Source organism: Chelon labrosus (genome assembly GCF_963514085.1).
Source record: "Chelon labrosus genome assembly, chromosome: 5".
Taxonomy (NCBI): domain Eukaryota; kingdom Metazoa; phylum Chordata; class Actinopteri; order Mugiliformes; family Mugilidae; genus Chelon; species Chelon labrosus.
The window spans coordinates 8,511,182-8,535,908 of record NC_140341.1 but is presented as its reverse complement, the minus strand read 5'-3'; the positions used below and the strand labels follow the sequence as shown (position 1 = coordinate 8,535,908).

The 24,727-nt window shown below is 41.4% G+C and overlaps 1 protein-coding gene across 1 annotated transcript; it reads left to right on the top strand.

Moving 5' to 3' along the window:
- Positions 1-5,762: 5,762 nt before the first annotated feature.
- slc15a2 (solute carrier family 15 member 2) lies at positions 5,763-24,653 on the top strand. The gene is made up of 21 exons (XM_084545476.1): positions 5,763-5,921; positions 7,798-7,939; positions 9,228-9,320; positions 9,822-9,921; positions 10,844-10,934; positions 11,019-11,096; positions 13,001-13,083; positions 13,175-13,258; positions 13,357-13,446; positions 14,270-14,314; positions 14,561-14,596; positions 16,658-16,746; positions 17,166-17,247; positions 18,468-18,593; positions 19,022-19,189; positions 19,442-19,488; positions 19,822-19,929; positions 21,403-21,502; positions 21,580-21,723; positions 22,359-22,463; positions 23,955-24,653. Exons 1-21 carry the CDS (start codon positions 5,915-5,917, stop codon positions 24,153-24,155), a joined length of 2,019 nt encoding a protein of 672 aa, XP_084401602.1. The 5' UTR covers positions 5,763-5,914; the 3' UTR covers positions 24,156-24,653.
- The last annotated feature ends 74 nt before the right edge of the window (positions 24,654-24,727 follow it).

Below are 24,727 nucleotides of genomic sequence, written 5' to 3'. Positions count from 1 at the left end.
TCAGGGACTCCAGCTCTGCCCTCCTGCCACAGAGAACCTCCTTCTCTATCAGTTTGTCTAGCCGCGACGTCTCCTTCTTCTTCTGCAGCGTAGAGGAGGGCGCTGGCAACGATCGTCTGGTAGAACATGTCCAGCAGCTTCAGGCAGATATTAAACGATCTTAGTCTCTTAGAGGTGGACCTTGGAGACCACATTTAAACCCTGATTTGACCTGAGAACGTTGCCTTGATCTCCGCTGGATGTCTGGGTGAAAACCACATGCTTCTCGACCACGATTTAAAATGTGTGTGGGACGTTACCAAATATGGCTCTTAAATGGCTAAGAAAGTCTGACAGTTACCACTTCCAGTAGCATCTCTAACAGTGCACCGCAAAGTGACTGTTAAAACCATCAGATGTCACATTACCATGAGTGTTTGGGCCTTAATCCATGACATCAGGCTGCACAGATAGATTTTCCCAAGTAGCATCATTCATGAGCCATAACTTGAGTTTTGTAACTTTGCAGTTTTGTTCGTACATTTATGGATTTTTATCTTGGAGTGTAATCCTATTGGTGGAAGCTGTTGTGGTTTGCTGTGATCAGTGCAGGGCGTCTACGTCAAAGTAACTTGTGGTAAAGAGCTAAAAAAGCACAAATACACTTGAATCCTGTTTTTCGTCAGTTCCAGCAAATCTGAGTCATGACAGGAAGAGTGAGCAATAGAACCTGCACATTCAGTTATGTCCTGGCAGTTTGCACCAAGCAGAACACACGATAAGTCGGTGGCTTATCTCTCACGTGGTATTTGCATTTACATTTACAAGACAAATCACCCTCACGGACTGTGAAGTGTTTTATAAATGGTAGCGTTCTCCGGGTTCTTTTCAGTCGTCAGACATTTTTAGATTTGCGGCTTAGCACACGTCTTTCCACTTGACATTGCCTCCACCACCCTTAGGCCAGACCTGGTCCCCTTCACTGAAGGGTGTCTACATCGTAGAGCTCACAGTCCCGTGGGAGAATTCAGTTGAAGAGGCCTATGAGCGCGAGAAACTGTGCTACACAAAACTGGCAGCAGAAGCACAACAATGAGGATGGAATGCAAAAATCTATCCCGTTGAAGTGGGATGCAGAGGGTTCGTGGCTTTTTCCACCACCAACGAATTCATGGACAGGCTCTGCGGCAGACAGTTAAATCAGTGTCTGAAGGGGCCAGAAACATCAAGATGACCTTGGAGGGTGTACGGCATGGGACACAAGCTCAAGTTTGATCACCCTGTGATGAGGGTGTTCAGTGTTGAAAGGCCCCAAACAGCCCCTGATTCAAGGTGTACACTGCTGATAATGTGTCCCGGAGCTGACATCCTCCCCTGTCTGGGATACTCCTCCCATCAGGACTCCAGAGTCCACTACACTGACGCAGTATAGTCTGTGGTGTCACACAGGACGTCATTCACCTCTCCGTCTTTTTTTTATTTATTTTTTTTATAAGCCATCCAGCAGGAGTCAATGAACAGCCACATAAAGATCTACGAGGACATCTCTCTCCAATTATGTCCACAACACCTGAGCCCTCACCATGACAACTGAGAAAACTCCATCTGCTGATGGGGCGGGTGTGATGCAGCTGAAAGCTTCTGAGTAGACATTAAGATATGATTGTTTTGTCCAACAATTAGAGAAGAAGATTTTTTATTTTTTTTTATTTTGCGGTTTTTGAGCTAATTCCTAACAGAGTCTCTTGTATGTAAGAGATGCAGATGAAGTGATGAGAAAACAACGAAGGAGTCAGCAAAGTTTAAATATATGCAGGTTTAACGGGATATTGTGTGATTATTATAACTAACTAACTAAAATAATGCATACCTGTTTATACATTTATAAATGCAATAAACAAATGTGGTCGTCTCTTGTTACAAACAGCTTCATATAATGTATTTTCATTGTTCACCGCTTATGTTTCTACTCTACTACATTCAAATATATATATATTAACTTCTATCCAAAATGTAATCAAATGCACAAAACATTAGGTACACAGCTGTCATGTTTTCTGTCATGGTTGAGTGTTTAGTTTTTCAGTTTTCTGTTTCCTGTTTTATTTTGTTAAATTCAGTGTTTTCCTTTTGATTAGATCATTGGTTTCACCTTGTGTTATTTCTTGATTTGCCTCACCTTTGTCTCGTCACCCCTGTTCCTCGTGTGCGTATATAGCCCTGCCTTCCCCTTTGTTCCTGGTCGTGTCATACTGTTTGTATGCCTTGTCCATGTTCCATGCCATAGTTTGCTCATGTTTTCCATGCCACAGTTATTCCATGCCTTGTTCCAGTTTTTTCATAGTTTTTAGGTTAGTGATTTGGTTCTTGGATTTCCTGCCACCTGGGCAGCACTTTTGGTTTTGTTAGCTTTGGGTTTTTTTTTATTATTAAATATCTTTTTCGCCCACTCCTGCCTCTGAGTCCTGCGTTTGGGCCCTAAACTCCATTCCCCGCAACCCGTCGCGACATGAAAAAAACATTATGTTGTTCTTTTGTGACCAAACACAACAGTAAAATTCTCCCTAGGTGATCACGCATCAGTAATAAAATTACAATAACATCTTTTTTTTTTTTTTTAACACACTGTTGAGTACTTAAATTACCTAAAAACGGAAGAAAGGCTGCAGCTGTTCCCTGTTTTCATTACCATAACCTGTCGAAATGTACTGACTGTATGGTCAAATGCCAAAAATATGCATTCCAGTTCCCCAATCTGTGTGATGCATAGACTGTATATAAATATGTACAATGCGTCCCCACTTCCTTGCATTGGCCAAACTGACGCTATTTTCCCGGGGATACGGGCGGCGCCATCTTGCGACTTTGGAGCCAGAGTCTGCACAGTACGGTCTGAAAGTGGAGCCACGTGGAGGCGCGATGACGATGATTGTGATGAAGATCTCTCACTGTCCCACATGGAGCGGTTGTGGCATGGCAACTGGTAGTCCATTATGTCATATCCCTTGTCTATAAAACGAAACTTATCCAAACAATTGACACTTGAATATACATCAGCATTATATTAACTACCTAAAATGACAGAAAACATTCTTGAAAAAAAGAACGTTTGACGTGTATTTTAGTGTTTTAGTTTGGCCCTAGTCCCATCCACTAACATGGAGGGGGCGGAGCTTATGACCCATACTGCAGCCAGTCACCAGGGGGAGCTCTACTTGCTTTGGCTTTACGTTTGAGGAGCAGTCCCGCCGTCCATCTTTACACAATCTATGGTGTGATCGGTTAAAATCACCAAACAGAGAGAAGATTTAATTTGGTTATGATGCAAAAACTGATAATCAGCACTGATTCATTTTGACTCCAAATGAAGCACGCACGTAACACAGTAAATCATGTTTATTAACGTCACCTGATTCAAGTTGAACACAAGAAAATGACCTTTTTGCCAGAATATGAGGACAGACTCACGCACACAAAAACTCTTACTCTGTTCATTGCCAGTGCATTCCCTAAAAGTCCATTCAGGTTTTAACCCTCAAATAGATGTAGAATATTAATATTCTGCAAGAGTTGGGACCCCACAACTTAAACAAACAAACAAAAAAACACACACTTTCTTTTTGTGTCCAAAATAGAGGCGTGTCCCCATGTCCTAACAACATCAGTAGTACCACACACACACACACACACACACAGGGTGAATTAACATAAATTTAGCGATGCGCTCATTCATCCGGATCAAAGACGCATCTTGACCGGCTCATCCAGCTCACTTTGACCCCCCCTATCCCGCCGCCAGGTCGTAACAACAGCTCCATTGTACTTAAGCAGAGAGGCTGCTGCAGCCTCTGGTCCCCGCTTCACTATTGCAACTAACGGACCTCCTGCTCCACCGCAGAAAGTGAGTGAAATGCCAAGGCTGGCTTGCGTTTAGGAGAAAAAAAAATCCTCATCCGAGTGACATTTTTTTGTTCTGTTTAGAATTAACCCCGAGCTGTGAAGGCCCTCTGCTGTTTCTGAAGTAAGAAGTCAAAGTTCTGTGGTGGAATATTAACTTTTAACTCGGCTTTAAGAGCATAAATGCTCGAGGTTTTACACTAGAGCGGAACAGAGTGGGACGGACTTGGATGCCAAACAGGAGATCCCGATGCGCCAGTAAAGAGCCAAAATCTCTCCAGCAAGCTACTCAACATGACCTCCAAGGTAAATACGCTGCAGTTACGCGAAGTGTGCAAAGACTCTTTAAGTTGTTTTGTTGCGTTTTGATTGTTGAAAAAGGTTTTTTTTTACATGGCGCGCGGTAAAAGAAATTCTGGGCTGGAGAAAAACGCACGGACACACGGGAGCCGAGGGCTCCTCAGATGTTTGTGAATGAAATGGAGATGTATTTTTGCAGTCAGAGCGCGAACTAGAGAGTTGTTTGCTCCGCTAAACATCTCTCTCTTAACCGTTAGGTTAAACAAAAAAAAAAAAAACACCAGTGAGCTGATGCAACAGGCACTCCCTCCTCTCCAAGAGCAAGGCGCATAGGCTGAAAGTTGGAGCATCTGATTATCTCCTTTTGGAGACGGAATAAGATAGCAAATCTTAGTTTTGCACGAGAAAGACAAATAAATTATTTCACCCTCGGTAGTTCTCTGGTCAATAAAATACACAGAGGCCCTCTTTATTTGGCTGTGGTGACTTTACTGTCATCAGTTTTTCTGCTTAAGAAGCAGTCAATGTGAAATCTGTTGAGAGTCAGGTAGAGACAACAGTGACAGTGATTGATATCTCACAATCCTCATGGATAAATTGAGTCTACTCAGTGGACGACCTTAGTTTTAAATTGTATGCATTAAAACCTGCAGACAAAACCGGAATTAAAGCAGGGAAAAAAAAAAAATCTCAGGACAAATACAACATCTGCTTTCGCTCGGATAAACAAATAGAAGTGAGGAAATACATCTGACCCTTAAAGTTGCACTCAGGAATTCTTCCACCGTCTCAAATCTTGATTATATTTATATTTTTTCAGGGACTGCTGTAGCACAAAAAGCAGGACGAAGGAAGAAAACAGAATTTACAAGCAACTCTACGCTGTACATGCCAGAGCTGCAAATTAATGAATATTTTCATTATTGAACAAATCTTTAGACTTTTTTTTTCAGTTAATTCAGCTCGTGAATAGTTTAGTCCAGGCAGTGTTTTGAAATAATCACAAAGGCAGCATCTTCAAATTCCCTGTTTTGTCTCACATTATCCGTTCATGATGACAGAAATTAGAAAAGTCATCTCCCCTTTCTACCGTAATGACTAAATGACTGACATTACAACTGGAAAACAGTCATGTGATGCTGTTTTAATGATCTATAAGCTCGACCGTTAAAGGCCTCATCTGCGGAGGAACATAGTTCACCGAGAAAAGCTTTTGGGATTTGTCCAAAAGCTGCAGGACAACACGCACGTATAGGTTTTCAGCTAAACATGCTCAAAGAAAAGCAGTGAAATACACGAATTTAACCACGGCGCTGACAGAAATCCAATCGCGTGCAAAACCGTGGCCGTGTGATATAATCACAGGAGCATATTGGACATTTTTATCAGTTTATCTGCTCTTATCAGAAGAATCTATGAAGCTTCTATTTCTGCATAATGATTAACTCCAGTATCTCATGAGAGTGACAAACAGGAAGAACGCATCGGTTACATTCCACATTACATTTCACGGCAGCATGTTGCACAATTCTCTGTTAGAGATTGTGATAGTATTGACGAGAAAGTGAAAGTTTTTTTTAACCTATCTAATTTCTTGTGATGTCTGATGTTATTTAAGATGTCATCCTGTAAATCCAAAGTGTTTTTTTCTTTTTAGAAACTATGTGGGACCAATTACCCGCTCAGCATCTGCTTCATAGTGGTGAACGAGTTCTGTGAACGCTTCTCCTACTATGGCATGAAAGGTATGGCTGCATGGTTTGTGGTGGTGGTGGTGGTGGTGGTGGTATAAATGTATAACAGATGACATGAAGAGCAGGGTTCTGATTTCACAGATTACCTCTGAATTCAACTGTGAAACGTCCTGGAGACAAAGTTTTCATGAGCGACGATGTTCTGGTTTTCAAAGATTGTAAGTTAAAGAGGGGCAATATAACAGAGAGCCTGGTACAAACAGATAAAGTTTCCCTCTTCCCCTCACATGACCTCACTTAAACTCACATGTCCGCCCCTGTCACATTACTTCAATCAGTTCTCAAAGACACAGTGGAAACCGACATGTGTTCATGACAGCCGGCTTTTACGAGTAGATTTGGGCCCCTTGTCAGTTATATGTAAAGCCAGCAGTCTCGGCAGTGATTTTAAATTGGATCGGGCAAATTGGTGCAGCAGTTAAGTCCAGCTTTTTGAACCTTGGGCGGCTGGCAAAAGGTGAAGCTCTTTCTTACTCATCAGCACTTTGAGATGCACTTTATTTTGGGGTCAGCCAGTCCTCCCTCCACTTTAGAGTTCATTTTAAGATTCTTTTATTTGCCTTTGAATCTTTAAACGGTCTCGCTCCGCCTTACCTCCCTGAGCTTCTCCATCCTTACACTTCTGCTTGATGTCTCAGGTCAGCTCATCCCAAATTGTGTAACGGTCTACCATTGCACATCAGACAAGCCCCCCCCCCCCCCCCCCCCCCCCCGACAAGCCCTAACCCTAACCCATGTGTATTTCTTGGCTTTCAACCCAGCATAAGACCCTGCTCTTATTTAGTGTTTTTAGTGTTTTTTTAATTGTTTTTTAATTGTTTTTATTGTTCTTATTGTTTTATAGTTTTATAGTTTTTAATTGCTTGTCTTGTGTTCTTATAAGAACATAAGACAAATGATTAAAAACTATAAAACTATAAACGCACAACCACAGTATGTACACCACTTTCTTTCAGCTGTGGCTGTTTTTAAAGTGCGCTATAAGTAAAGTTGAGTTGAGTTGAGTTGAGATGTCTGTGAATTTATGCAAACACATTTTAGTTTCATTATTACTTGATTCATTTTAGTACGTAACATTAACGCGCGCAAATATTTAATTTACAGTGAAAATAAACAAGGACAAAATAATATTCGCCAGAAAATTAGGCTTCGTTCCGGATCAATTTCCTGAAGTGTGAGTGTTTTCACGGCAGCAATAAAACATTCAGTGTGTACAAACTTCATTTTGCAGCTGACAAACTGTGAACTCCATCTGCTCGGAATACCGTGGGAGTTAGCTGGAAGCTTGGGGGAAAACATCGGGAAGTCAGGCTGGAATAAAGAGGTTGCTGTCAATAAAACTGTGCAGAGTTTGTGCAGTGGGACCGGTTTTGTTGTTTCTCAGTTAACAGTATGAGCTTTAGCCGTGTGACTCCTGTTTGTGAGTTTAATGTCCTCCTGAGTACCTTGAATATTTAAATCAACCTAACTGTTCATCCAAACATAATTATTTTATGTCTGGGAAAGTCTCATATGAATATTCGTCATCGCCCCCAAAACATTCTGCTTCACACATCTGGTATATTTGGCATTTCTTTGGAGTTGAGGAATGACAGAGCTACTAATGGGACACAGCTCATGTCTGGCTTCAATTCTATAAATCTCAGTAGATTCGTATTGTTCCAGGTCATGTGACAGAATTGTCTGTGACTGGCGTAAACTTCAATTAAGAAGGACTGACTCCTAGCAGTGCGCGAAGGATTATGGGATTCTGAGGGTTCATATCAGTCAGACACCTGTAGAATAGGCTTTGCTGAGATGTCGCAATGTATTTTGGTCTTTCCATGTTGAGTCACAAGCTTCTGTCTCTGTGTGTGTGCGATCACAGCGGTGCTGACGCTCTACTTCCTCACGTACCTGCACTGGGACAAGGACCTCTCCACGGCCATCTACCACGCCTTCAGCGGCCTCTGCTACTTCACGCCTATACTGGGAGCTCTCATCGCCGACTCCTGGCTCGGAAAATTCAAGTGAGTGTCAATTTAACCCTGAAAAGAAAGAGGATTTCTCATGCTGAGTTACCGCCACCCCCCCATAAAAATAATAATAAAAAAAAAAAAAGTCAAAATAATCAGTGTCAACTAAAACTATTGTATTTTATATGTAGGTCTTTCCAATTTACATTAAAAAAAAATAACATGCATTTTTCATGGAAAAACTAGTGAATTATCATGATCCATGAGCGCTAAATAACACAGTTGCACTAAATAAATCAAACTGACCCAGGAACATCATTGCTTTTCCTTAGAAACAAACATAACACGAGGGTTAAAGGGGAACTACTGTTTTTTTACAACCTGGACCTTATTTCTGGCATAAAATACGATCATTTACTCACCCATATAAGATTTGTGTAATTTGTAGTCATTCGGGAGATATTTAGATCTGCGTATATCTGCATAATCGGAGTGACAGGGGCACCGAAACGCAGCTTCTAAATAACGCATTATCTGCCGTGAAACTCGTTTATTTCACCAATATTTTGTTATCGTACGCTAGTGCTATTCACCGTTGAGTTTGGAGTTACCTGTTATCATCATCTGGGGTACTTCTATGGTTTGTGCACAACCTCAGAATCGGAAAAATATTCAGCCGGTAAACAAGCCGACCGTTGCGGGTGCATGCAGCGCTCAGAGATGACATCATCCAGGTTAGAAGACATCATCCTGAAGGGTCTTTAGGTCAATCCACAGACCCTTCTGGATGATAACAGGTAACTCACTAGCGTACGATAACAAAATATTGGTGAAATGAACGAGTTACGCGGCAGATAATGCGTTATTTTGAGGCTGCGTTTCGGTGCCCCATTCACTCCCACTATATGGATATACACAGATCTAAATATCTCCTGAATGACTACAAATTACACAAAAGTTATATGGGTGAGTAAACAATTGTATTTTATGCCAGAAATAAGGTCCAGGTTGTAAAAAACAGTAGTTCCCATTTAAGCATCACATACTTAATTTGTTAATTCACATTATTTCAAGAGAAAGAGTGATGTCTCATTTTCATGTGCAGAGGTTTTAGGATTATATGTCTATGTTCCTTAAATTATACAGTTAAAAACACACTGTGTCCACCATGTATCTATAGTTGAATCACCATCGGTGGTTTGCACTACATCATGCAGCATACCTCATGCCTTTAACCAAGGAGCTTTGACTACTCTGACAAACACTACCTGTTAGTGGAGATGAATCAGTCTGACCACACACACAGAGACTGTACATAATAGCCACTGTTTGCTCCTAACAGGACCATCATCTACCTGTCCATTGTTTATGTGATTGGCCATGTGATCAAGTCGGTGGGAGCCATTCCCACTGTGGGAAACACGGACGTGCACATGTAAGTATTCGCTCGGTCATAATGCCAGGTTGATTGTATGGTTTTTGAATCAGTTAACAGTAGAGATGTAGGAATTGGTTCAAAAGCCAGGAAGTTTGGTTTCCCTAAACATTTACTGTCCATGACTTTGATTCCTCACACCAAAAAATTCACCGTAGTGATAACGTAGTTGGCTTGGAGCCACTGGCGAACCCCGAAGAGGTACCTTTGTCCATATATTAACAACATTTTTGTGATTTGTTAGTTTCATTTGGACACATTCAGGGTGGGAAATATACAGGAAGGTTACTAAGGCAACCAGATCTTGAAACTTTCCATAACGACCAACTGTCAGCTGCAAAGAGATGGGCAAATCTCTTTATATCTGGACAGAGCTAGATATTCGGTGCACTTTTGAATTTAACACAAAATACGAATTACGAATAACAATAATCCCTTCAAATATTCCCAATAATCCCTACTCTATATCGTATGTCTATTCTCTGTGTGTGTGTGTTTTAGTGCTCTGTCTATGATAGGGCTGATACTCATAGCTCTCGGCACCGGTGGAATCAAACCCTGCGTGGCAGCATTTGGAGGAGACCAGTTTGATGAGGAGCATGTAAGTTTTTTTTTTTTTCAAATTAAAGACATACATTTTATATTGAGAAACACAAGGAGGAAACTAAACTGGCAAATAAATCAATTAGTCATGTACAGTATATACAGAAATATAGAGCTATGGTGTACCTATGGTGTGCCTATGGTGTACCTATGGTGTACCTATGGCATACCTGTGGTGTACCTATGGCGTACCTATGGCATACCTATGATATACCTGTGGTGGAGCTATTGTGTAACTATGGTGGAGCTATGGTGTACCTATGTTGTACCCATGGCGTACCTATGATGTACCTGTGGTGGAGCTATGGCGTACCTATGATGTACCTGTGGTGGAGCTATGGCGTACCTATGGTGGAGCTATGGTGTATCTATGGCATAGATCCATGGATCCATAAATCCAGATTTATTCTCAGTAAAACAACTTGTTATTTGTTTCATAAAGCACTTCTTCAGATCAAAACTGGTCCTTAAATGTTTAAGCCTGTTTAAGTCCTTGTGTATCTGCTAGTTCCTTTGTCTTGTAAAGATTTTATTACCAAACCTTTGACAATAATCAAAGGGACTTTCTTCAAGGCTCGTCAACAAGAGCTGTTAATGTATTATTTAGGTGCGGTACATTTTACGTATCAACACTGAATGTAAGAATTAAGATCGCTTTGCAATTTCTTGACAAAGAATTTAAAGATTTCACTATTTTGGTTGTGGGCCTGTTTACTCGATGCTCATCAATATCACATCATTGTGAGAGCAGACAAACAAACTGAAATGCTTTGAAGCTAAAAAGCCAGATATTTCCTTACCACATATTTGAAACGCATTGCTAACACATTAGCCAACCAAACTGTTACTGTGTAAAATCTATGTTAAAATCGAAAATGTAGCACAGTATGAACTCCTGATTGTTTATTCATCACCTGCAGACCAGCGAGAGGCAGAAATTCTTCTCCATTTTCTACATGTCAATCAATGCTGGGAGCCTCTTGTCAACGCTGATTACGCCCATACTGAGAAGTGAGCGTTCAAATTCTTAATGTTCAAAATGTGTTACATACCAATGAGGCCTGTCATGTGAATAACATACTTCGACTCCTGCAGGTGATGTGCAGTGTTTCGGTGCTGACTGCTATGCTCTGGCCTTCGGGGTTCCTGCAGCTTTGATGATCGTGGCTTTAGGTGAGTGTCTGTCCCACTGTAATAGATTATTCCACACTACGATAAAAAAATCAAACCTGTGTAACACTCTATTACCCTGATTGAGGTGGGATTCAAAAGAAATGGAGTGTCAAGAAAGTTTGCACAGACATGTATGGTTGCCAGAGAACAAAGTCCACTAGCTTTCATAATCAATTAAATTTCCTGTAGCTTGTTACACATTCTTCTTCTTCAAACAAACCTGGTGTCTACGTTATCCAGACCATATTACTGGTGTGAGCCTGGGTTATTTGAATGCTACTAAAAGCTAATGGCTGGAGCTCAGGCTAGACAAACAAAGCTAATGTATAGTGCCGCTAGTTCAGTTATCACTCCACTATGATATTGCTATCTACCATAGTATTTGTAGAGCAGTATTGAAAAGTAAAATATTTCACAGGTAATTTGTTTACCTGGATAGTTAGTAAGCTCAAAATAGATTTCTTGAGCACTGAGTGGAGTTATTGCACCACCTTAATGACTGACGAAGGATCAAATTTATCTTTTTCAATGTATCTCGATTGTTCTGTTATATGCAAATTGGACATACTGTTGATTTACTTGACGTTGTGTCTTTGGGTCATTTATAAACTAATTTAATTCTGGTGGACTTCTTTTGCTTTGGTTTTGTACCATTATTTTAAATACAAGTCTATGACAAGTGTTTTTTGGGTTTCCCCAAAAAGGGGCGGAGACAGTACTCAGTTTGAATACTGGGGGTGATTATAGCCAATAGTATTGAGCTGCTAGCCTCAAGCAGAGCCAAGGAACGAGCTATATAGATCTACTAAACTATATTTTTCAAAGTTGCACAAATGATGCTAACTCGTGTGACAACATGAGTGTAAGTATTCGGCCAATTTTAAGTTATTCATCACAATTTGTGCAGCTCCTGGATTATTAAAAGGCTCTAGACCTTCTAAACATATCTAAAAAAACGTCAGTCTGCAAAGATATGTTCTCCTTTAAGAGTAAATATAAGCTGCGAGTCAAGTTTGAACTTTTACACCATTTTAGTTTAGTCTTGACCTCGGAAATAATGTTCCTCGTATAATTTCTGATGCACATATCCTAAATCCAGTAGCCTTTACTCAAGATCTTGGGATTACCATGAGCTTGAGAATCTGGGCATTCTGATCCATATAACACACAGTCTGTCTTTTTTGGACTGAGACCTAAGATAGATAACATGTGCTTTTTTTTTTAAACATTGACATATTTGGCATATCACAAGGCTGCTGTTTGTTATTAATGTGAGTCAGAATTTGCAACCTAAGAAAACACTGTGTACGTTTCTGGTACTTCCCTAGAAGATCGATTAATAATGACACAGCTGTAAAAAGCCAATGTCAGCTATAACTGTCACGTATCTGAAACCGAGCTCCAGTTCAGGCTGCGATCTGGTTGCTGAGATTGTGTTTATACAAGGCCGGGCTTCCTCTTGATCCAGGCCCGTCTACGTACGTACATCCCGACAGTCAGTTGTGTCTGCCTCTGAGTCCCTGTCACCCCTCATCCTTATGGGATTCATGCCTGGCTGACCGCTCGCTGTGAAAACAAACTGATTTAATACAAGAGAGGCCACAGTGAGGGTGAGACGATATAGGAGCTTTTAGTGTTAGAGGCCTGAATCATGTTTACAGCATTTTACGATTTATTACCTCATAGCACTTCATATGGCACAGTTAGAGGATAATACGTCCTTAAAAGACAAATTACCGTTAGATTGTGCTGTTTCTCCTCATTGGTTGTTTAGAGGAAATATTAAGACCATGTTATCATACCAAGTATAACAAGTAGAGCAACGGACTGCACAAGAGCCACTAACGCAAAATGATGTCTTCACTCCCCTGAGTCCACTCTAACTCTGCATCTGTCTTGTGCAGTTGTGTTCATCTCTGGCAGCGGTCTATACAAGAGGACTCCTCCTCAGGGAAACATCCTGTTGCAAGTCTGCAACTGCATCGGGGTGAGTCACCTCCCACTTCTCCTTCGCACTATCCGAAGATTTAATAAACTGCTGCAGACACTAATCCCGTTTTTGATTTTTTTGTTTACAGTTTGCGATCAAGAACCGCTGGAGGAAGTCAAAGTATGATCCTTCGAGGAAGCACTGGCTGGACTGGGCCGAGGAGAAGTACTCGGTAATAACAGAGTGCTCCCGTTGTTGACTCTTTCATGCAATTTTTGCGCCTTGATTGCAGCGACAACCCATCCCGTCTGCGTGTTTGTGCCTCAACAGAAACGTCTCATCCAAGAGATCAAGATGGTTCTTCGGGTTCTGGTGCTCTACATCCCCCTGCCAATGTTCTGGGCTCTGTTTGATCAGCAGGTACAGGAAGACAAAAGACTCAGCCGTCACAACAGCTTTGATGTTTTTACACCATGACATAAAACTGACTGTGATAAGGACTTTTTTGGACTGAGATCTGAGATCTAAGATAGATAACATTGCCGGCTGTTGAAGCGGACCAGCAGATTGGTTCAGATCGCATTCATGTCTTGCTCCTGATGAATCTTAAAAACTCTGATTCTACTTCAGCTTCAAGTCCAAGTTCTTTGATTTCAGTTAGTTTTTTTTTTTTTGAGCGTGTATCCACAAAAATGAATGGCATTTCAATTGGCCTTTGGAACAGTTGTCAGGCAAACCAAGTGGAAACTCCAGGCTTTTGTATGGATTAAACAAATAAGATTTGAAGTCATGGGACGCATCAAATAAGTTCCAATGACTGTTTCTACTCCGTATGCTTTATTAAAAATGGCTGGAAAACACATTATTTCTCAACTATTACTCATTTGAGGAATTAAAAAATAAAAAGACCTTTCTCAGCCAGCACAACGCCAAGGTCTTGACACGTGGCCCTCTCACAAAACTATCTGTTATCTTCTAGTCCGGCCAACAAAGCCGTCTGAAAAACCACAGGGCTAGATTCAACATTGCCAATCGACACTCCTCCTGTAACCATTGTTTATTTAATCTCACTGATTAAGAACCGAAGAAAGAACTCCGTGAATTCCATGGAAGGCATGTAAAATATCTACCAGGAAAACAAAGAACATCATCTGCTGCGGTTGAACGGTTGTTCTGCAAAGCTAACAGGACGATCTGGTGCCAGAAACTACTTTGACAGTAACGGTTCTTTCGTCTCTTGCAGGGTTCCCGCTGGACGCTTCAAGCCACTCGGATGGACATGGCTTTTGTAAGACTCTCTGTTCCATAAAGCAATAATGTCAAAAATTCAAAAAGCTGATAACGTGTTTGCACTATGATATCAGTGGGTGGGTTTTGATTTTTTAAAACAAATCACCCCTTTGTTCGGGTGTTGCTGCAACTTGTCATTTTATTCTGGTTAAATGACGCAGTTTACAGTCGTGATAAATCATGCACTTGTCAGGTTTGGATTTATGAAGTTAAAGTTTAAGTGAATGTGTGTTTGTCTTTGCAGGGAGAAAACTTCGTTATTAAGCCTGACCAGATGCAGGTATGTGCGTCTATTCAGCGGCATGTCAAAATAAAACAATTAGAAAATAATGAAAAAAGGTGGAGATATAATTTTCTCCTTGCACCCAAACTCAACTGTCTGTATTGTGCACAGTTTACGATGTTTGTGTATTGTTCCAGTGCGTCAGTAAAGCACTGTAATGTGGTCCGAAGTTCATTTTAGACTTTGGTAACAAGTTGAGTTTACTAGATGTTTTATAGCTTCCAGTAAACCATGTAATATAAATCTATCTATATCTCTATATTTTATTTTACAGTCGTGCTCAATTATCAAAGAAAACAAAAGGAGGACGAGAGCTGAATCGCGGTTATGTAAACGTTTGGACGGTTCATTGCCAATTCATTGCAAGTCATTTTTCAATGACGATCAAAACGGTCTTGGGGGTACTTTAGCGGACCCAGGGCCTGAAACCCCCAGAGCAATCACTGGGGCAATCCTTTTAACAGGATGGAAGTAGCTCATATGGAGGGACCCATGTGCTGGGTGAAGAGACAGAAAAAAATAGGTGAGATATATTGGCAGGCAGGAGAAGAGAGCAGCAGGAGCAAGCAGATAAGTAAATTGTAGGTGATACGAGACAAATGGGAGATTTAGCGTTCATTCAAAGTATAAGAGTGAACAGAGGCAGAGTACTGCACATGTAAATAATGTTATATATAATAGTTATATGACAGGTGAGGGGATTGGCATAAAAATAACGTATGAAGTATCATAAGTGGATCGGAGAATTATGCTTAACTGAGCACTTGGTTAGGAGTTAGGATGACAGATAAGGAAACATGCAGCTCCAGGCAGAAGGCATTCACCAAAAGGCTAAGGAGAGTAATAGAGGGGCTAAAGCGCTTTAGAAGAGTCGAGAAAATATGGACTGAAATTTCAAGGATAGACATCTGACACTTGTAAAGCATTCATCACACCGAGTGTTCTTTGTTTTATTGGACGGCCGATTATGTTTTCAACACGTGTTTATCGGGAACTCTTTACGAAACGCTTAGATTTTTATCTTTTGGTCGTATCTTGGTTTGAAAAAAATAAAAAATGTGTGCATTTTCTACTGCACCCAAATCAGACCTAAAATAAAGTGGCTGAACGTTAAACATGTTGCTGTTAGCTAGTTATTTTTCAGGCAACAGACCTCACCTTGTAACGTTTGCACTGAAGCCACACTGAAACTGAAGCCTTTAGCAGTTGAAATATAGCCTACATCGATCAGGTATGACCATCTTGTGACAATATAATGTTCTGCTGGGAAACATTTGGACCTGGCATTCATTCGTGTGGATGTTACTTAGACATGTAGCAACCACTTAGACCAGACCAGGCACCCCCACCCCATAGCAATGACAGTCCTTAATGGCAGCAGCCATCCCTTGCAGGATGCAACCTGACAGAGACCCAAAAAACGTTTTAGGAACAACTCAAAAAAACATGAAGAACAACACAAGGCCTCCAAATTCACTAGATCCCAAACTGATTAAGTATCTGTGGGATGATCCAAAGGCCCCCACTAACAACATCCTGTTTCCAGACACCACAGGACCACCACCTCAGAAGGCCCATGTACAGTCACAACTGTTTTGGATGCCCAAGACTTACACAATATCAGGAAGGTGGTAATAATGTAATGCCTGATCGGTTTAAGTTAACATGCACCTTGTCTTAAAAACTGCTCATAAAAACCTGAAAGTTCTCCCTTTATAACCATCGCTTAATTTCAAATAGAGGACAATAAAGGTTTGGTACTGTCCAGATACAGGTTTTAACAACTCTTTTATAATTCTCTTGTTTTTCACTAACCTCTGTACCACAGCAATACATTTCTAGTAGAGCAGTAAAGAACACCGATGTCTGTCACGATCGGTGCTGTCCTTCTCATGAAAACACTTTTACGGCCGCTTATCACCGCCATCGTGCATCACTTTACAAGCACAGCATTATAGCGTCAGCCCCTTTATTCACGTTCAGCTCGAGCCTTAATGATTTTACGGCTTTTATTGAGTCACTTATAGGTGCATTCTTGTCTCCTTGTCCGTTGCGTAGATGCTGAACGCTCTGATGATTCTCGTCTTTGTGCCCATCTTTGACCTCGCCATATATCCGCTCGTTGGCCTTTGCAGGATCAACATCACGTGAGTAGGGGCCTGTTGTTTTGGATACGCCTGTCTCTATTGTGGCCACGGGCATTTAAACCGAGACTCTTAAAGTGGGTAAATTAGACATGTGACCTGACATTTATATCCAGAGATAACGCAGCAGGAGAATAACCAGTTAACAATTAAGGGGAAATGTTTGCTCACATTTGCACAAATGCAGTGTATATTTGCAAAAGTAAATCCACTGACTGGTGGCTAAATGCTTGTAAAACGCTGAGTAGCTTTCTTTATTTTGCCTGCAATGTAAACGCAATGTAAACTAAATGCTGATTATGTTGCTTACTTGTAACGAAAGGAGAACTAAAACTATTGTCAGAAAAACAACAAATGCCTTCTTTCAAACAACTATTTAAACAAAAATGTATGGGGGTGCCACTAACGCTCTCTGCCTTCAGGCCTCTAAGGAAGATGGCCGTAGGAATGATCTTTGCAGCGTTGGCCTTTGTAGCGGCCACTCTGGTGGAGGTGAACGTTGTGGTACGTATGAGCAGTAATCGTCTCTTTCTACAGAAAGGCGCTTGCACTCACCAGAACTATTTACTTATTTACTTATGCCCAAAGAATTACCTGCATTACCTGCAGTAATGCTGTATCTCTGGTGTCATTTGGAGTCGTTCTGAAGATATTTAGATCCAGCGGAGCGCCGCGTATATCCATATAGTGGGAGTGACTGGGGCACCGAAACGCAGCCTCTAAATAACACATTATCTGCCGCGAAACTCATTCTTTTCACCAATATTTTGTTATGATACGCTAGTGCTATTCCCCGTTGAGTCCAGAGTTACCTGTTATCATCATCCGGGGTCTGTAGATTGACCTACTAACTTCTGATCTGGATGATGCAATTTCTGAGCGCCACGCGCACCCCACGATGGTCGGCTTGTTTACCTGTAATTTGCTACTGCTAGTTTTTGCAACATGGCTGAATATTTTTCCGATTCTGAGGTTGTGGACGACGACTTTGTTTATGATGGACGTCCTTACCGTTTTGAGTAACTCTTGAGTAAGAGTATACGGATGAGGAGCTTGTTGAAAGGAGGATGCAGAGGCAGAGAGAGGAACAGCTGGCCAAAGAACAACAAACTGCTACACATCCGTGAATAGATAACAGGTAACTCCGGACTCAGCGGGGAATAGCACTAGCGTGTCATAACAAAATATTGGTGAAATGAAAGAGTTTCGCGGCAGATAATGCGTTATTTAGAGGCTGCTTTTCGGTGCCCCAGTCACTCCCACTATATGGATATACGCGGTGCTCCGCTGGATCTTAATATCTTCCGAACGACTCCAAATGACACCAAAGTTATATGGGTGAGTAAAAAAATCTAATTTTATGCCAGAAATATGGTCAAAAAAAATATGTAAAAAAACGGTAATTCCCCTACATCTATATAAAATTAAGCAGTTTGATTGGAGCTATGTTTTGCAAAAGTAGACACTTAACATTATTATTATTATTCTGGCAAACTTTGTATCCTAGTTATTTAATTTTATTCTTTTCCTATAGGATGCAGGGATATATGCATTATTACTCTTCAAAGCAATCTCCTGAAGCCATTCCTTTGTGTTTTAATGCCATTGTGAAAGCTGTGAAAGTTCAATAAACCAAAAAAGTCTTTACAATGCGATAATAAATTACAAAAAAGTCTGCGATCTCCGGTATTCTCATCTCTACTACGCTGATATCTGTCTGCTAGAAAACGGTGGTGGATCCCGCACCAGCAGGGAAGAGCCTCCTGCAGGTTGTAAACGTCGCAAATGTCGGAGTCCAAGTGAAGATCCCTGACAGCAGCCTGTTTCCAGACCTGATCAAACACCTTGAGGTACCCGGGAAAACCAACTTTTTAATTACTATTCACTGTATATATGTGCATATTGGAGTTTTTAGTGTTGTACAATCACTGTTTCCCAGAGGTCTTCCTGTCACCGTCTTCAATCAGTCATATTAAGTTTATTGAACTAGGAAATGCCTCACTGAGCTTAAATGTTTATTTCCTGGCCAAGACAGCAGCTATGCATGGTAGAGGGGAGCTTTAAAACATATAAAGCAGATTAGCAATAAAAATATGTGAAGAATTAAGTCCAGTTTTCAAAATATTACCAATAAATACAATCTTTCAAATCTGACATCAGGTATTTTAATACCGAGTGATACTAACAGTATTTTATTCTCTGGTTTTGTCAGACCAGATGTTGAACATGAAGCTGTGATTTGATGTGAATATCCTGTGTGAACCTATCCGTTTGTCAGGACCCTCCCAATTATGAGACCATCCCACTGGGGGCGCCCAGCAAGAACCTGACGATTGAAATCATCCACGGTGATTCAACCTCAAAGTGTATGCCGTTTACATTTACAGAGGAGGAGGCCTACAGTCTTGTCCTGTACCCCGGTCCTTCCAGTGTCCAGTGCAAACTTGTGAGTGCCCCTCCACATCTTCAGATTTCAAAGAGCATTAAGTATTTCTCAGTCAGAGTTTTGAAAGGCATATCAAATATTAGTCATATTACTTTGTGTTAATGTAGGACACATTACTCACAGTAAGAAGCTAAATAAAAAAATAACTAAAGGATAATCTCTAGAGAAACTTGTATAAAGGTGTATAAGTATAAAAATGTTCAAATGAACAGTGAAAATATCATTGATGTGGCTGTTTGTGTATTCAATCAGGTGAAGGACCATGTGAAGAAAAGCGAAGACGGGAATCCTCTTGTGCGGTAAAATGAGTTTAATTAAAGGTTACAACTCAGAATTTACGTTTAAAGGACCAGTGTGTAGGATTGAGTGACCTCTAGTGGTGAGATTGCAGATTGCACTCCCTCACAGGCATTTAGGAGAACCTACATTAGCAGACACTCAGCTCTAATTAGAACCAGTGTTTGATTGGTCAATTAAGGGGTCTTTTCTGCTAATAAAACATTTTACACACTGGGTCTTTAAACTGTAAAACATTTGAAGATGATTTATCCCTAAGTTATTTTCAGTCAGTTTAATTAAATTAAATTAGGAGTTACGTTTACTCATGAATTCTCCTGGTTCAAATTTAACAGGTTCCTCAACACACAGCCGAAGGCTTTAAACCTGACAATAGGAGATGTGGCGTTCCAGGTGCCCTCCGGTTACGACACATCTGCTAACAAGTCTGTGGATCGGGGAGTGTGAGTATAGGCCTGGGGCTGAGGGCACTATTATTGATGGCCGAATGCTGCCTGCAGATTAAACTTGGGGGGCTTGGGGTTATGACATGGGAAGAGTCCTGCTTCCAAAATCCTGAGCTGTAAAAGAAGACGGACACAAGGAGGTTGTGATGTGGTGACAAGAGACCACAAAATATTAATTAAATTCAGTTGAGTTGTAGCAGTGGTTGGAGAAAAAAAAAACTCACAAAAATGGGCAATTAAAAGTTGAACTCAACTTTGAGGTGACACCTGACACGATTAAGGTGAGGACCAACGGCAGCGTCTGATACAGTTCATTGACGTATGTCACAAACACAGTGTTTCCCAAATGTTTCCCTCAAGTTTACCACACTACCAATAAGTTTATATTCTGCTTGTTTCCATTTGGGGTCGGAAATATCCAAGAGGGTTACCTAGACAACCAGAGCCTGGCAACCATTCACTAGCGGCCAACTTAGTTGCAAAGCTGCACCGCTGCTAGGCAACTGTTGGTGTCTAAAATCCTCTGATGCTAACATTTTAGCAAGCTAACAACCAGGTAACTTATAGTAGGAAATACAAAGGCATAATGAAGGCTGTTCATATGGACTTTTGTCCCGGACACATAAACACACTCCCATTGAAGGCAGCAAGTACCTTGAAGCTACTTCCTTTTTAGTACCACACAAAGCAAATGCTGCCTTCATATGGTAAGTCTTCTTTCATCACACCTTTGCATATCCCACATTAAGTTACCCGGTTGTTAAGTTGCCAAAATGTTAGCCTCAGTGGCTTCTAGACAACTGGTTTCTCACAACTTAGAGCTGATGTCACCATTTAAATGGCAAGCATTTTGTGTGCAGGACTTCCAGTGTTGTAACCACACACTCACGAGTTTCATTTGAATGCAGCACACGATATAGGCGGACACAAACACAAATCAAAGTATAATGTGTGAATAGTGTACACTGGTCAGGCATAACATTATGACCACCTTCCTAATATTGTGTAGGTCTCCCTTGTGCCTCCAAAACAGTTGTGATTCATCAGAGAATGGACATGGGCCTTCTGAGGGTGTCCTGTGGTGTCTGGCAACAGAATGTTGTTAGTGGGGGGAGTGTCATTGCTATGGGGTGGGGGTGCCTGGTCTGGTCTAAGTGGGTGGTACATATCTAAGTCCGCATCTGCATAAATGAGTGCCAGGTCCAAAAGTTTCCCAGCAGAACATCTTATCCTTATCCTGTCAGTGGTCATAATGTTGTGGCCGATTGGTGATTGGTGTGAATGAGGGTTCCTAACAGAACCTGTAAAACTGATTTCACCTCCAAAACAACACATTTAACTAGATCTCCTCAGGTTAAATAATTAACTGACTGAATGTGAACATGATATAATTTCTTAATTTAATGTAGATTAGTTCTTGTTTTTTAATCTGATTCATCCCATCCTAACTGTATTCCCGCCTCTGTTCAGATACTCGGGTGTTGGCTGCACCTTTGCGACAGGAGCGTGCCCTGACCTCAACCTGGGCGTGCTCAACTTTGGAGCTACCTACACCATCATACTCATAGAGGTCAGGACGCTTCCTCAGATATTTTATCTGACCGGATACAACGTGACCTAACCCTCCTCCCTTGTGCGCTCTCTTAGGAATCTGGTCAATTGAAGGCTTACAAGATAGAGGATGTGATAGCCAACAACGTGCACATAGCCTGGCAAATCCCACAGTATGTCCTCCTCACTGCTGGAGAGGTCATGTTCTCCATCACCGGCCTGGAGTTCTCCTACTCACAGGTTTGTTACGATAGGTACCGAGTAACACTTTGAGATACTTCTAATGCTCCACTGAACGGCTTTGTTTGGAGGATTAAACACTCGCTGCCAACTGGCTTTGAAGAAAAAGTTTCAAGCCAACATCTTCTATACGCAGGACAGTAGCTGTTGTCGGCTTGAATTAATTGGTATTAACCCAGATCTAAATTAAAGGGGGTCCTTTAAGGAGTGTTATAAAAGAAAAAGAAGATCACATTATGGTGCTGGAGGGTTTATGGGCTACTTCTTTCTCACTATTGAGTCCAACACAAGCATCGTAAATCCAAGATGACCAAGGCTCGATAGCTGTGCTTTGGAGCAACATAACTTTCCAGAGCCACATGTAAAAGCTGTGAAGTGTTTGATGGTCAAAACAAAAGGTTTTCAGAAGAGTTGTCTGTTAAGTTGTAGTTTAAATGTCTGTGAAATTGGATCTTCTTAGAAAATAGTGCATCTTTAAGTAGGTGTAACTCAAGTCCAACCGTTAAAATGCCATGTCAAAAAGTTTTCAGCTCTCTGCCTTCCTGCCTGCTCCCATCAGATCTCTCTCTTCATGTATGATGAAATGGTCACACATTTTAATTCTTTTTGGCCCGTTTGCCTTTCCCTCTGTGCAGGCTCCAGCCAACATGAAGTCAGTGCTGCAGGCCGGCTGGCTGCTCACGGTTGCGTTTGGGAATGTGATAGTGCTGATCGTGGCGGAGGGCGCGGGACTTGAACAGGTAAAGATTGTGGTAGTGTGACCTACCCTGAATTACTAAAGATGCAACTCCTCACTTCTGTTGTGGTATCTGGCCTTGTGAATGGTAGAAAAACAGGCAGTTCATGGCCTTCTACACTGCCTGGCCAAAAAAAAAAAAAAAAAAGTCGCCACCTGGATTCAACTAAGCAAATAGGTTGGAGCCTCCTATTGGATAATTACTGCATGGGTCATTATCTTTCAGCTGGCAACAAGTTATTTAACCCCAACTGATGCAATGAATAGCTTCTCATTTCTTAAACAACCATGTCGAAAGACACATCCTGTGGTCGTGGAAAAGACGTTTGTGTCCTTCACCTGATTGAATACACAAACAGCGACAGCAATGTCTGTTTGAGAAGGGATAAATCATTGGCATGCATCAAGCAGAGAAAACATCTAAGGAGATTGAAGAAACTACTAAAAGTGGGTTAAGAACTGTCCAATGTGTTATTAAAAACTGGAAGGATAGTGGAGAACCATCGTCTTTGAGGAAGACATGTGGTCGGGAAAAAAATCCTGATTGATCGTGATCGGTGATCACTTAAACGTTTGGTGAAATCAAATCGCAGAAAAACAACAGTAGATCTCAGAACTATGTTTAATAGTGAAAGTAAGAGCATTTCCACATGTACAATGAGAAGGGAACTCAAGGGATTGGGACTGAACAGCTGTGTAGCCTTAAGAAAACCACTAATCAGTGAGGCTAACCGGCTTCAATTTGCCAGGGAGCATAAAGATCGGACTCTGGAGCAATGGAAGAAGGTCATGTGGTCTGATGAGTCCAGATTTCCTGTTCCAGAGTGATGGGGGCATCAGGGTAAGAAGAGAGGCAGATGAAGTGATGCACCCATCATGCCTAGTGTCTACTGTACAAGCCTGTGGGGGCAGTGCTATGATCTGGGGTTGCTGCAGTTGCTCAGGTCTAGGTTCAGCAACATTATGTGTCCAACGAATGAGGTCAGCTGACTACCTGAATATACTGAATGACCAGGTTATTCCATCAATGGATTTTTTCTTCCCTGATGTTCACGGGCATATTCCAAGATGACAATGTCAGGATTCATGGGGCTCAGATTGTGAAAGAGTGGTTCAGGGAGCATGAGACATCATTTTCACACATGGATTGGCCACCACAGAGTCCAGACCTGATCCCCATTGAGAATCTTTGGGATGTGTTGGAGAAGGTTTTGTGCAGTGGTCAGACTCTCCCATCATCAATACAAGATCTTGGTGAAAAATGAATGCAACACTGGACTTTTTTTTTTTGGCTAGACAGTGTGGACTGAGGTACAAATGTACAAATACAGAACCTCAAATACCAGCATGATACCACCAAGGTGCAAGGGATGCGGGTTGTTCTTTCCTGTCAAGTCCCTGTGTGTCTGTGAACCTTACATGCATTTTATTCTTTCTCATGTGTAACAAGTAAGCTGAACCTCATTCACATACTAACCTTTATTCGTTGCCTCAGTGGAAAGAGTTCGTGCTGTTCGCCGCCCTTCTGCTGGGCGTCTGCATCATCTTCTCCATCATGGCCCACTTCTACACCTACGTCGACATGGAGCAGCTGGACAAGATCTACCTCGAAGGAGACGACGACGACGGCGGCGACGAGAAGAAGAAAAACGGCGACATAAAGCTGAACAGGACAGGGAAGAGCACCAGAATGTAATTCAGCCACTTTACAAACGCCGTCGTCTTTCTTTGGTTTCTTAGCGTATTATATTTGTGGAAATGAAGCACTAAGATTTTTATCCTTATAGTATTTGTGGTGTCGTTTAATATATTCTCTTCTTAACAATCCATTCAGTGGAGGATGAATTTTCTGAATGAGACTGAACTTATGAAATAGTGTTTCAAGGAGACAAAATAATGTGTGATTTACAACACCATGATCAATAGTGTTATTATAGCATGTAAAGATTATAATACTGTATATTTATGGTGCATGTCAGAATGTTATATTACCTATGGTGCGACATACAAATCATAGCCGGACTCTTGGATGCAACATCATCTGAGAAATGATTGTTTACACTGCGTGCTTATAAGAATATCAAAGGACAAATGTTCAGGGAACAAAGCTCGTATTTGCCGAATGTGACGCCCGAGTTCTCGAACACATCAGCAAGGAAACAGTGCCTGCTTGCAAACGCACCGCCGTATAGCATAAAATAGAAAGACAGAGGGAAACTCGCGGTGGGGGGAGGGGGTGGGGGGAGGGGTGCTGATCTTCATGAGTTT

Bases quoted from the DNA above. Each gene is read 5' to 3' on its own strand.
- slc15a2 (XM_084545476.1), top strand. The intron at 13,447-14,269 runs GTACAGGAAGAC...CGTCTCTTGCAG, and splicing joins GGGCTCTGTTTGATCAGCAG to GGTTCCCGCTGGACGCTTCA. The intron at 21,503-21,579 runs GTCAGGACGCTT...GCGCTCTCTTAG, and splicing joins ACACCATCATACTCATAGAG to GAATCTGGTCAATTGAAGGC.